This window comes from Miniopterus schreibersii (genome assembly GCF_964146895.1).
Source record: "Miniopterus schreibersii genome assembly, chromosome: 13".
NCBI lineage: Eukaryota > Metazoa > Chordata > Mammalia > Chiroptera > Miniopteridae > Miniopterus > Miniopterus schreibersii.
This window is the reverse complement of record NC_138113.1, coordinates 42,056,863-42,069,868: the sequence shown is the minus strand read 5'-3', so window position 1 is coordinate 42,069,868 and position 13,006 is coordinate 42,056,863. Positions and strand designations below refer to the sequence as shown.

The window sequence follows — 13,006 nt, the reverse complement described above, 5'->3', positions numbered from 1 at the left end:
TGAGGTCCTCCTTCTAGGTTTAGGGAGGGGTGGTCAGAATGGAACTGTCTGAAATCATTTCCTCATGTCAAGAGATGAATGATATTAAGGAAGTGTAACTGAACTGAAGATCCAACAGCAACTGTACATAGCCAGGGTGTTCAGCCCAAGTCTGTGAAGAAACAGCTACAAAACTACAAGTCCCAGGATGCCTTTCACAGTACACGGTGTCCTAGAGTTCATACTGCTGGTGTGTGGCTGGAGCCTGTTTTCCATAGGCTCCTGACTAGGTTAAATAAGGCGGAGCAAATGGCTCCACCCCCGAAGCAGTCTTTAGGATTGTGTTTGAGCCAAGCCCCAGGGTGGAACCGGAACTCACCTAACTTACCTTTGTACTTAATGCTGGCCAAGGTTGGTGGTGACTGGCGGGTGGTTCTGGAATTGGCTGCCATCCTGACACGTCTCAGCTGCAAGCAGGTTTGAACCCAGGATCCTTGTGGCCCTGCTCCCCTCTATTCTTTACCCTTTTCTCTCTGGGTCCTTCCCACAGGCCTCATAGGATTCCTGCTGCCCCTGAGATCCCCTGTGCTAGTCACAGGACTTTTACTACCTGACTAAGGGTAATTACTTTCGATAATCTCTTACTTGGAGACTCAGGGCTCCACTATTTCCTGGTAGGCAAGAAGCGCGGGGAAGGCCCTGGCCAGGTAACTTGGTTGGAGCACTGCCCCACACACCAGAAGGTTGCGGGTTCAATTCCCGGTCAGGGTACATATCTAGATTTCGAGTTCAATTCCCCAAATTGGGATGCATATGGGAGGCAACTGACCAATGTTTCTCTCACATAGATGTTTCTCTCTCCCTTCTCTAAAATCAATAAACATCCTTGGGTGAAGATTTAAAAAAAAAAAAGCCCTGGCTGGTGTGGCTCAGTGGTAAGAGCATGGGCCCTCGAACCAAAGGGCCTCAGGTTTGATTCCTGGTCAAAGGTACGTACCTGGGTTGCAGGCTCAACAATCAATTGATGTGTCTTTCTCACATCAATGTTTCTCTCTCACTCTCTCTAAAAGTCAATGGAAAACATATCCTCAGGTGAAGGTTTAAAAAAAAATGCTGGGAAGGATGGACTCCAGTGCATTATCAGCTGAGCGTACAGGTTAGGGATCAGGGCTGAGGTGGGAAGATGGTATGAAGCCTTAATGACTGCCCTGCCTTCTATAGGTCCTACCAGTGAGCCATCATGGCCTCTCAGCTTTTTGGGCTGGCAGAAGATTCTGGCCTGAGCCCTGGGGAGTCTGAACTGGCTGTGAACCCCTTTGACGGGCTTCCCTTCTCTTCCCGCTACTACGAACTGCTTGAACAGCGCAGAGCCTTGCCCATCTGGGCTGCTCGCTTTATCTTCTTGGAGCAATTGGAGAGTAGCCCCAGTGGAGTGGTGCTTGTGTCAGGAGAGCCTGGCTCTGGCAAGAGCACCCAGGTGGGGGTGGATTCTGGAAATGGACAAGGGGAGGGGCCAGGGAACTGGTTCTTCCCTGGGCAGGGGCGGATTGGACTGCCAGGGGTTACCCGGGAGGTAGACAAAGGGAGTCAGGCTGGCCCTAGGTTGGTGAAGGACCAAGGTATTCCCCCAAATAAGGAGCAATTAAACTGGCCATAGCTCCCCTAGCACTTCTAACTGAAATCCTGTGTCTTGCTGACTGGTTGTCCTTCCCTACCCCTGTCCCAGATCCCTCAGTGGTGTGCAGAGTTTGCGCTGGCTAGGGGGTTCCAGAAGGGCCGGGTAGTTGTCACTCAGCCCTACCCTCTGGCAGCCCTGAGCCTGGCCCTGCGGGTTGCTGATGAGATGGACCTGACCCTGGGTCATGAGGTTGGATACAGCATCCCCCAGGAGGACTGCACCGGGCCCCACACCCTGCTCAGGTGAGGCCTCCTGCAGGCCTGATTCAAATCTAATTCCCCTCACCCAATAGGAACAAGCCCAGTCCTCTGACATTTCACCATAACCTCTCAGCCCAGCTCACCCTTTAACTCATGCATAATGAAATGCTGAATTAAACTCTAACCCCAGTCTGGACCTCAGACATTCATCCTCAGCCTTATCACAAAATTCTCACTTTCCCAGCTGGAGTACAGCTTCTGAACAAAGGGTCTCAGTAAGGTTGTGGGTCACTGTTAAGGGTCCACAGGCTCAGGAATTCAGTCATGGTCTTTTTCTGACCTTAATTATCAAAATCTAGGCTCCCTTGGTAGAAGCTCCCCTGGACTTCTGGGGCTGGTCAATATCCACACTGACTCCACCCACTGCCAATGTCAACAGGTTTTGCTGGGACAGGCTGCTTCTTCAGGAGGTGGCCTCAACCCGGGGCACTGGAGCATGGGATGTGCTGGTGCTGGATGAGGCTCAGGAGCGGTCAGTGGCCTCAGATTTGCTCCAGGGATTGCTGCGAGATGCCAGACTGGGAAACCTTCCGGGAGACCCCAGAGTGGTCGTGATCATTGACCCAGCCCTCGAACCTAAGCTCCAAGCCTTCTGGGGCAATCCTCCTATTGTACATGTACCCAGAGGGCCTGGCAGGTGTCCCATTCCCATCTACAGGGACACTGTCCCTACTGATCGAGTGGAAGCTGCTTGCGAAGCTGTGCTTGAATTGTGTCGAAAGGAGGCTCTAGGAGATGTGTTAGTGTACCTACCCAGTGAGGAGGTAAAAAAAACAACAAACAGGCTGCAAAAGGAGGTGCTCCTTATGCCGCCTTCCTGTCTTGGGGGAGTGTGAGCACTGCCTGTTAGGAACACTGGAGTTGTAGTATTCACTCTCTATTGGGGTCCTGGGGGAAACTCAAGGATTTCAGGTTAAAGAGATCTACTACCCTCTTTTTTATTCCATTTAATGCAGAGATTTGTGGGTCAGCAAATTCCTGAAATTATAATACCTGCAACTTATATAAGTATGTGCATTTTTTCATAGTGGAGGGCCATAGCTTTCATCAGTTTTTCAAAGAGGTCTGTGACCCATAAAGGTGAGAACTGCCCTAATGCCCCAACCCTCTCCTCAGGAAATTTCCCTGTGCTGTGAATCCTTGTCCAGGGAGGTAGGGACCTTGGCTATCCAAGGGCCTCCGCCACGGGTGCTGCCCCTTCACCCAGGCCATGGTCAAGCTGTTCAGGCTGTGTACGAGGACATAGACTCAGGTGCCCGAAAGATTGTGGTCACTCACTGGCTGGCTGACTTCTCCTTCTCCCTCCCTTCCATTCGACATGTCATTGACTCAGGACTGGAGCTTCGAAGTGTGAGTGTCAGGGATGAGGAGGTATGGGAGCTAAAGATATAAATGGTGCACTCTAATCTGTTTTGACCTTGGTTGGGGGGTGGTGACAGGTATACAACCCCCAGATCCGAGCAGAATCCCAAGTGTTGAGGCCAATCAGCAAGTGTCAGGCAGAGGCAAGACAGCTACGGGCAAGAGGGGCTCCTCCAGGTAAGAGCCTTTGCCCTCGCTTTGATCAACCATGAAAGAGTCGCCAACAGGCAAGCCCTGAGAAGTCTACAGTGGTCTTCTTTCCCAGGTCTTTCTCCCCTCAGGATCCTGCCTCTGCCTGTATCCTAAGTCCTTCCAAGAACTAGAAGCTCCCCCATTGCCCCAACCCAGGGTGTGTGAGGAGAATCTGAGCCCCCTGGTATTATTGCTAAAGAGGAGACAGATTGCAGAGCCAGGGGACTGTCACTTCCTGGACCGGCCTGGTGAGCACCCCTCCTGCCCAAGCCCTGCTGTCTGACCACCAGGCTCTGAGACCCTCTGCCCTATGAGCCCTGTTTCCTCACCAGCTCCAGAAGCACTGATGCAGGCCCTGGAAGACTTAGACTATCTGGCAGCTCTGGATGATAACGGGGACCTGTCAGATCTGGGTGTCATCCTATCAGAGTTCCCTCTGTCCCCTGAGTTGGCCAAAGCCCTGCTGGCTTCATGCGAGTTCGACTGTGTGGATGAGATGCTCACCCTCGCTGCCATGCTCACTGGTATAACTCACCCCTCTCCCTGGCTCTTTCAACTATTTCAGTCCTTCCCCTTGGTGTTTTGGTGCTCCAAAGACTAGCCCTTTCCCCCGCGCTCCAGATTCCACCTCTCACAGTGCCTACGGGACCAGGTTTAATCAGTTATCCCTCTCCTGTCCCTTTAGCCTTGTCCTTCTGCTGGTTCTTCCTCTCAACATGCTTGAATCTCCACTATCTGTTATTACTAAAACTCTACAACCCTCCTCCTCAACCCTATACGCCTCTTCAGCTAGACACTATAATCTCTATCCTGCTCCATCTAGCGTATTCCTCGCCCACCACGCTCTAGCTTCGGGCCCAGCACAACACTGAGACAGCCTTCCGCTCACCAGTCACCTTCCAAAGACCCAAGACAGTGACCACTTCTGAGCTGTTACTCATGGCACTTCAGAATGCCGACCACTCCCACCTCGAAACCGTCCCCACTAAGCTCCCGTGACCACTCCTCATGGTTTTCATCCTAGCTCACTGACCATTCCCTTAATCTCGTACGTGGGATCCTCCTCTGCTGCTTGTCCACTGTAAATTGGACTTTGGGGTTTTCTATTCTTGTCCCTTTAGTCTTCTCATTCCCTGAACTCTCCAAGCAGGTTTATCCACACCCATGGTCTGAAGAGCAACCTTCACACTTAAAATTTCCAAACCTTGTATCTCCCTGTCAGTATCATTCTTCTGAACCCTAGATTTATATATCTGACTCCTGATGGACATTTTTACCAGAACAGTCCACAGTACTTCAAGCTAGAAATAAACTTGAGCACTTTTTAAACGACTTTCTCACCACCACCACAAAATCATATACCATCATCTCTGCAACTCCATTACTGTCATTCTAGACTAATCTTTCTCCAGGTTCTTTCATTTTTATCTCCTGTTTTATTTAAATTAATCTGTTCTCCATACTTGTCAGTGCCAATGTCAGATCCTGTTACTGCTCAGCTGGGCTCCTTCAGTAGCCTCCTAATTAGTCATGGGAACTTCTTCAAACACAGGGACTCTTTTTACTTAAAAACTCGTCTTCAACAGCTATTTTTTACCTTGCAGACAGAATGTAAACTCATTTGCCCAGCACATCCAGCCTCTCATGACCTGGCCCAAACCTGCCTCCCCAGCTTTATGTCCTGTAACTGGGCCATGCATGCCATTCCATCCAACCAGACCAGGCGCTTGCAGTTCTCCAAACAGTCCATGCTACTAACTTGCTGTTCCCACAGTCTAGAATCCTCTCTCCACCCCTTCACCACTGAGCTAATTCCTACTCAAACTTCAAATACTGGCCCACACACCTATTGTGCTCATCAAGTTTACTTACTTGTTAGTCTCTCCCACCATGCTCCTTGAGGACAGAGACTGTCTTTCATTTACCAAATAAAGTGCATAGCACCTAGAAGTTATTGATGTCTTTTGAATTAAGTTCCCAAAGTGACATTTCTACCTTTTCACCATTCCACCTGTCCTCCCCAAAACAACCTTCCTCTCTTCTGCCTCCAGCTGCCCCTGGGTTTACCCGTCCTCCACTCTGTGCAGAAGAAGCTGCCTTACGTCGAGCCCTGGAACATGCAGATGGTGATCACAGTACTCTGATCCAGGTGTATGAAGCCTTTATACAGAGTGAGTGGCCTAGTCTGCATCCTCTGATAGAATCCCAGATTTTCCAAAGGGGAAGTGGTGTGCAACCAGCTGACAGATCTCTGTGCCCAGGAAGAGGAGGCCCTTTGGCCAAGGGTTGAGTTCTTTGGGAATCTCAAGGACTTTAGTTGTAGCTGGTCCCTTTCCTTTCCTAGGTGGAGAAGACAAGGCTTGGTGCCAGGCTCGGGGTCTAAACTGGGCAGCACTGTGCCAAGCCCAGAAACTTCGAGGAGAACTCCTAGAACTTATGCAACGAATTGAACTTCCCTTGTCCCAACCAGCCTTTGGTTCTGAGAAGAATCGCAGAGACCTTCAGAAAGCACTGGTGTCTGGATACTTCCTTAAGGTTAGAGGAAAGAGTTGGGGGTCATAAAAGGAGCAGAAGTCAGAGAGACCAAAGACTGGTATGGCATCTCTGAAACTGGGGTCCAGATGGCCAAAGGATTCTTTATAATCAGGAGAAACTTCCTTTGAGGCTTTGGGCTACAAGGAGCTATGGGAATGCCATATGGTATGGTAGGGACTATAACATCTAGAGGTAATGCTTTACTTTTAATACTCTCACTACCCTTACTAATTCTTTCTCAGCCCCCCTAATTTTTTTCTACAGTCTGCCTCTTCTTGCTAACTTATTCCTTCAATGTCTTTGCCTTTCAATGAGGTGGCCCAAGACACAGATGGGACTGGAAATTACCTGCTCCTAACCCACAAGCATGTGGCCCAGCTCTCCCCATACTGCTGCTACCGAAGCCGCCGGGCTCCAGCCAGGCCCCCACCATGGGTGCTTTACCACAATTTCTCTGTTTCCAAAGACAACTGCCTTTCCATTGTTTCTGAGATTCAGCCACAAATGTGAGTGCCATGACACCCCCTCCTACACTGCCCATTCCTCTTCCTGGGGCCAAAATTATGGCTGGGGAGTTAGAAAGTCTTAAGAAGAAGAGGGGATCATAGTGGCTTATAGTAACATGATTTGAGAAGACAGGGTTTGTGGAAGGGATAGTAAGAAGTTTTAAAATCTTCATTATGAGAGAGTATACAGAAATCATCTAATTATGACTCTCTCTATCAGGCTGGTGGAATTAGCCCCTCCATACTTCCTGAGTAACCTGCCTCCCAGTGAAAGCAGAGACTTCCTGAACCAGCTGAGGGAAGAAATGGCAGATTCTTCAACAGAAAGTGAATCTTCCTCCACCCAAGAGTTTGCACATGCCTGTGTCCTGCAGTGACCTGCCTAAGGAATGGAGCAGAACTCATCTCATTGCATACAGTCCTCCCTTAGTGTAGCACCAAGGCAGCCAGCCATATTTAAAAGCCAAAAGTTTAGGGTTGAATATAAATTTTGGACCCTGGGTCTCAAGAAGTGGTGGGCTGGGAGTGAAGGGAATTGAGTAAGCCACAATCTACATAGGGTAGGACTCTTCCCTTAGCCGCCTTCTATTTATTGGAGAGGGACTGACAACCCCAACGGAAGCCAAACCTATCCTTGTGCTTCCTTTCGAGCTATAAAAGTTCTTTTTCTATGGTGCCAAATTTGAGTTTGGTTGTCCAGCAGCACATACAACAATCATGAGTTAAAGATGACACAATATCAAAGACTCAGGGCCAGCTCCCCTAGCGATATCCCCTTGCCAGGTTCCCACCTCTGGGCAAGACTTTGTGCTATGGCTGGCCTCGCTGGCCTAGCTGTCGCCAACACAGAACACCAGTATGCCTCTGAAGCTTACTTTCCTCTATTACACTGCTCCTCCTACCTTGAAGGAAGAACAGGGGTGCTACGGGAATCAGACAAAAATCTCCCCTTTCATCGTCCTACAACGTAAATCCTGCTCCTTCTTAAACCTCGAGGCTATTGCAACCACCCCCAAACTTTCAACTTCCTATCAGAAAGCTTCCCAGCAGCCCCTGGCCCTCCCCCAAGCTAAGGTCTTTCTAACAGCTTCAGGGACATGCGCTTTCCTTTCTTTCCTGCGAGGTTCTCCTTCCCTTCTTCTTCCCTTGGACTGCTGACTTTGACACCCTCCATATCCCGCGCAATGTAAATGTGTCCGTAGAATTTGGTGGGGGAAAGGTTTAATCCTCAGAGCTCTGCTTTTGTCTTCAGAGCTGCCTCCTCGGGAGACCCTGTCGTCACCCCACCTACCTGCGCCTCTGTGCGGCTGTGTACTGACCCCGCAAAGGCACTGGGGCAGAATTTACTCCCGCTAGGCCGGGCACTTCGTTCCCTCGGTAGAGTTCTCCTCGCCCCTGTGGTCCCGGTTTCCCCTTCCTCCCCCGCCGCGCCCTTGCTTTCCCGATCCTCCGCATTTCCCACCTTGAATGTATCTTTGCCTCTTCTTAGATCTGTTACTTCCTAACTGTTCGCGAGGCTCTGCTCACCCTAACTCCGCCGGGCCGCTTAGCGGCGCCGCCTGCCTCCCCCCTCCCCGTCCCGCGGTGTTAGAGGGCCCAGGTTTTCTCCTTCATTGAGTGAAAGATGAAGGAGCCGCCCCCGCCGCCCGCGTGCGCGGCGCTGGCCGAGGGTGTATTCAGCCGTCTGGACGCGCGCGGACCACATAAGGCTCAACGGGAAGAATCCTCAGCGATTATTTGACAGTGAAGGGTGAGGCGCCCCGCGTGGATAACCCCGTCCCTGTCACAGTCAAGCTCGTTCACCAGCACCGCTCCCAGGACACCGCTGTCGCCGGCGTCTTCCTTCCATCACACCTTCGGGGCGACCCGGCGGGCGCGGGCGGCCCCCTCGAAGCCCCTTTCGCGGGCTCGGGCTCCCCGGAGTCCCTCCTGAAGCAACTCCATTGGCCGGCCCGCCCCCTCTCCGAACCTCATTGGCTACTGTACTGCAGGTCCCGCCCTCTCCACACCTCAGGTTCCAGCCGCCGTGAGACACGCCGAGTGGAAAACGGCGGGAAAGGCCACGTCTCGGCTCGCGGGGAAGGCGAGCCACGGCGGCCTGGGCGCGGGAGCGGAGGCGGCCCAGGAGCCCTCGCCGGGAGCCTCGAGGCCGGCCCCTCCCCGCGCGGCGCTGCCGCAGGACCAGGGCGAGGGCGCCGCACGCCCCGCAGCCCTGGGCCCCGCGCCGCACGCAGCGCCTCGGTCCGGAAAGCGCTGGGCAGGCCAGGCGGGGTAGCTCACACCACCGAAGCGAGCCCAGACACGGAAGCCACCTTGTTGTCCTCGGCCCAGGGCTGCAGGTTCTGCAGCGCGAAGAGTGACGAGTTGTGCAGGCAGAGCGGGTCCGGGGGCAGCGGCGGCCGCAGCGGCCGCGGCAGCGCGTCCTGCTGCAGGTGCAGGAGCAGCCGGCCCGCGCGGTGCCGCTCCGCCTCGCGCTCCTCCGCCGTCTGGCGCCTGGACACGCGGAGACGGGGGTCAGGGAGGCCGGCCCCGGCCCCCGCCCGCCCCGCCTCGCCTCGCCGCCAGCGGTCGGGCCGGCCCGCCCTCCCCGCCCCGCGCCTCACCGCCACTTGGTGCGCCGGTTCTGGAACCACGTCTTGACCTGAGCGTCGGTCATGCGCAGGGCCTTGGCCAGCGCCGCCCTCTCGGCCGAGGCCAGGTATTTCTGGCGCAGGAAGCGCCGCTCCAGCTCCAGCACCTGCGAGCGCGAGAAGGACGTGCGCGGCTTCTTCCGCTTCGGGGGGGTCCGGTTTTGGTAAGGGTGGCCGATGCGGCGCGTCCCGGAGAAGGGGGAGAGCGCGGCTGCAGGGAGGAGGAGAGAGCGGGGCAGGGTTTGCGGGGCGGCCCGAGGCGCCCCTGGGAAGAGAGCTCCCGCGCCTGGTCCTTACCGGCGCCCCCAGCTCGGCCCCGCACCAGCAGAGGCCTCTAGACAAGAAAGGGGCTCGGAAGAAACGGCCTCGGGTGAGGGAGAATCGTCCCCATAACTTCACCCTGCTGTCCCCGCCGTGTGGACCGTGGGCTGCAGAGAAGGGCGCGGGCATCGACGGTAGCTGCCTTCCCGTCCCCTCTCAGCAGCGGGGCCAAGACACACAAGTTGGGAGGGGATCCCCCGAAATGATCTGAGGGAGGAGTACGAAGGGGACCTGGATTTGGATCCGAAGGATCAAAGATGAGGAGCCCGGGCGAGCGTGGGACAGAACGCGGAGGGGTTGGGCATCTCACCCGTGAGCCGGTCCTTGGCGAAGCGGCGGCCGCTGTCCATCCAGGGGAAGGTGAGTCCCGCTAGGCCCCCGGTGCCGCCCAAGCCCGAGGGCCCGGGCACGGCGGGCGCGCCTCCCGCGGGCGGCGGCACTGGCAGCGGGCGGTGCGCGGGGACGCGGATCACACCGCCCGGGCCCACGCCCGAGCTGCCGGGCAGCGGGCCCAGCGCCCCGGAGGGACCATAGCTTGAGGCTCCGTGAAATCCCCCTGAGAACGCCGCACTCTCCCCGTGGCCCTGGACCGTTCGACCCGGGCCTAGGCCGCTCCCGGTGGACTCCGGGCAGCTCAGGATCTGATCAATGCCGAAGCTGATTGGTTCGTGGTGCGGGAGGCTGTGCGAGACCAGCACGGCGGGCTCCATGGGTCTGGGTCAGGGAGGACCGCGGGAGGCTCGGCGGCTGCGGAGGGCGCCCCAGGCAGCTCTGGGAGCCCGGCAGCCGGGCGCTCGGGGCGGCGGCCTCAGGGGCCCGCGGAGCTGGCCGCGGCTGGGCGCCGGGGCCCCCAGGACAGCTTCATCCCAACGCACGGGGAGTAGCCGCGCCCATGCCGGCCTCTGCGGGGCGTCGGTGCAGGAACTCGCATCCCGGGGGAGCGCGACCCACCAGGGTCCCAGGAGCGCCCTTCTGTCTCTGAAGCGCAGATGGACGCTGGGCTGCGGGGGGCCTCTGCCCGAGTCCGAGTCCGGGCGGAGAGGGTTGGCTGGCTCGGGCTGGGGCAGTGACTGACAGATCCGCCTCGGGTGGGCAGTGGGGGCTGGGGGTAGGGCAGGGGCGGGGCCCGGCCCGTTAAAGGGGCAGAGGCTCCTGTTTGCGCCCGGAGAGGGGATGCCTGGCAGGCAGGGATGGCGGGGGTGGGGTGAGGAGGTGGCGAGGGCGTTAGGAACCAGGCTCGGTCCGGGAGGGGCCGGAGCTTGGGCGGCCGCGCGCTGAGTCAGCCGAGAGGCGCGCGGCGGCTCCAGCCTCTCCGGCCTCCGCCTTGGGGCTCCCTCGGAGGTGTCTCTTCCCACGTCCCCCACTCTTCGCCTCCCGATGGGTCCTACCTGCGGACTCCCGGATTCGTTGTGCCCCCCGCCTAAGTGCCCTCGAAGACCAAATCTCGTTGTGGCTTCCCGGGTGCGACGGGGAGCGCGCGGGGAACGCCGCGGGCACTTGGGGCGCGGGAGGAGGGCAGGTGTGGGAGCGGGGGCCGCGCGCGCGCTGGGCCGGGGCGCCGAGCACCTCCGGCCTCTCCCGGAGGACCCCGAGCTCCTTTGGGGAGAGCCAGTAATCGGTGGCCTAGTGTTTCTTAGAATTTCGGTATTTTCAAATCGGTGTAGAGCAGATCCGTGACTCAACTTGGGCCAACTGAGGCGGCGTGAGTTTGGGGCTGCTGTTGTGCCCCCGACAGAGGACCACCAGCGAGGGATCCTGTCCCTCCACTCTGCGCCTAGGAAGCCTGTTTTCACACTCTGTGCCCACCCCCCCAAGGCGGGAGAAGGGAATCTCCGCGGGAGACACGTGGGGCCTCACTGAAGCCTTCCGAGGATCCCGGCCGCCTCGTTTCCCGTGGACGCTTCACCCACCCGAGCGCAGGAAACTGTGCCTGGAGCGTGTCAGGGGAGGGAGGTGGGGGGAGATTTAAGCGGCTTGGTGACCTTATGACCTCTGGGCGAGGACCCGGGAGCTGGGTGTTTGTGAACTCCGCGCCCTTCCCCTGGATGGGACCCCTGGCCGGGCGGGCCCCTTCTCCTTAGACCCGCCCCTGCCGCCGCCCGGCCCGGTGCAGGCCGCCGTAATCGGGTTAGCTGGGTCGGAATTACATTACCTTCCCGGCCCGCCCCGGCCCCGGGGGGGCCCTGGCGCCTCCAAGCCGGTGAGACTGGGCGCAGGGAGGGGGATGTTCTTAGCATCCCGTGGCGGGCTGGCACTGATGAGCAGCTTGGCCTGCCTGGGACACGTGGTGGCCAAAGGACCCCACCCCATGTGCCAACCCTAAGCCTCAACCCCAGCCCACTGCGCGCTCAGGTCCAGGCTGCCCATGACCCTGTGGGAGCCAGCATGCCTTCTAAGTCTAGTAAATGGGTCTCCCTAGGAGCCCGCATCTTCCAGTTGGCTCTCCAGGATCTTCTGGGAAAGGCTCTGCCCCTTCCTTCTCCCCAGCAGATGGGCTGGCAGTCTGGTGCCTGGGGCAGGGTGAGGGGGTCTTTTCTCTCTAGGGAATGGAGGAATGATATTTGGGCATCTGGGCAGGAAGATAAAGAAGAGAAAAAGGGAGTGGGCTCTCTACCCACCCAAAGCCACCAGCCCCTCAGTGTTCTGCAAAGCCTCAGTCTGAAGGCTGGAGGAGGGAGGCAGTGAGCTTTAATATGTGACATCCTTCCCCAACCTCCTTCACACCCATCATCCAATTTCTCCAGCCCTTCCCCCAGCCTGCCAACAGCCCCTTCTGAAAGAGCGCTAGGAGGCTTCTGCAAATTTGACAGTTGTGTTTTTATCTTGGTGGAGGAGACAGACATTATGGAAGCTTAGCCCTTCATGGAAGCCCAAGCACCCTTTCTCAGCAATAGAGGGATGGGGCTACTAGGGGCCATGAAACCTGCTATTCAGGTAAAACCTTCAGAGATAGCAGGGCTGGATCCCTCCAGATGTGAACAGAGAGGCTAAGGAGACAGCAAAGTAAATAAGCCTTGGGCCCTGGCCAGGCAGCTCAGTTGGTTAGATTCCCGCCCCCCCCCCCCTAAAATCAATAAATTAAATTTTTTTGCCAGGCCAGTCGTGGCTCAGTGGTTGAGCATCGACCTAGGATCCAGGCAATCAGGGTTTGATTCCAGGTCAGGGCACATGCCCAGGTTGTGTGCTTGATCCCCAGTTGGGGCCGTGCAAGAGGCAGCCAATCAATGACTCTCTCATCATTGATGTTTCTATCTCTCTCCCTCTCCTTTCCTCTCTCTGAAATCAATAAAGATATTTAAAAAAAAAATTTTTTTAATACATAAATAAAGCCTCTGAAGGGGACTGGCTTGCAAGTTAGGAGTTTGTCAGTCCCTTTCCCCACTCTAGGGGGTGGACTTCTGCCTGAGAAGAGGGTGGGCACTAGTATGTCTCCAACCAAACTGAATAAATCCTGGAATGCATTAACGAGTGAATCAATGAAGGAGAAAACATCAGCATGGTATACACCTGTGCACCTGCCTTTTGAGGTCAGCACAGATGACA

At 56.3% G+C, this 13,006-nt stretch overlaps 2 protein-coding genes across 3 annotated transcripts; one reads left to right on the top strand and one right to left on the bottom strand.

Moving 5' to 3' along the window:
• The first annotated feature begins 14 nt into the window (after positions 1-14).
• Positions 15-7,079, top strand: DQX1 (DEAQ-box RNA dependent ATPase 1). Of its 2 annotated transcripts, XM_081156547.1 has the most exons (12): positions 15-456; positions 1,201-1,456; positions 1,706-1,899; positions 2,297-2,681; positions 3,034-3,267; positions 3,357-3,456; positions 3,561-3,719; positions 3,804-3,995; positions 5,523-5,642; positions 5,816-6,006; positions 6,322-6,512; positions 6,733-7,079. In XM_081156547.1, exons 2-12 carry the CDS (start codon positions 1,220-1,222, stop codon positions 6,887-6,889), a joined length of 2,160 nt encoding a protein of 719 aa, XP_081012673.1. In that variant the 5' UTR covers positions 15-456; positions 1,201-1,219; the 3' UTR covers positions 6,890-7,079. The 2 variants fall into 2 exon arrangements, with proteins under 2 accessions (XP_081012673.1, XP_081012674.1); XM_081156548.1 differs by lacking the exon at positions 15-456 and having other exon boundaries at positions 1,073-1,456.
• A 1,709-nt stretch (positions 7,080-8,788) lies between these two features.
• Positions 8,789-10,173, bottom strand: TLX2 (T cell leukemia homeobox 2; the record flags this gene model as incomplete). Its single annotated transcript, XM_081156152.1, has 3 exons — positions 8,789-9,005; positions 9,116-9,353; positions 9,774-10,173. The coding sequence occupies 3 exons, from the start codon at positions 10,171-10,173 to the stop codon at positions 8,789-8,791; spliced, it is 855 nt and encodes a 284-aa protein (XP_081012278.1).
• Positions 10,174-13,006: the final 2,833 nt, after the last annotated feature.

Bases quoted from the DNA above. Each gene is read 5' to 3' on its own strand.
- DQX1 (XM_081156547.1), top strand. From the start codon at position 1,220: ATGGCCTCTCAGCTTTTTGGGCTGGCAGAAGATTCTGGCCTGAGCCCT. The intron at 5,643-5,815 runs GTGAGTGGCCTA...TTCCTTTCCTAG, and splicing joins GTATGAAGCCTTTATACAGA to GTGGAGAAGACAAGGCTTGG. The intron at 6,007-6,321 runs GTTAGAGGAAAG...CCTTTCAATGAG, and splicing joins TGTCTGGATACTTCCTTAAG to GTGGCCCAAGACACAGATGG.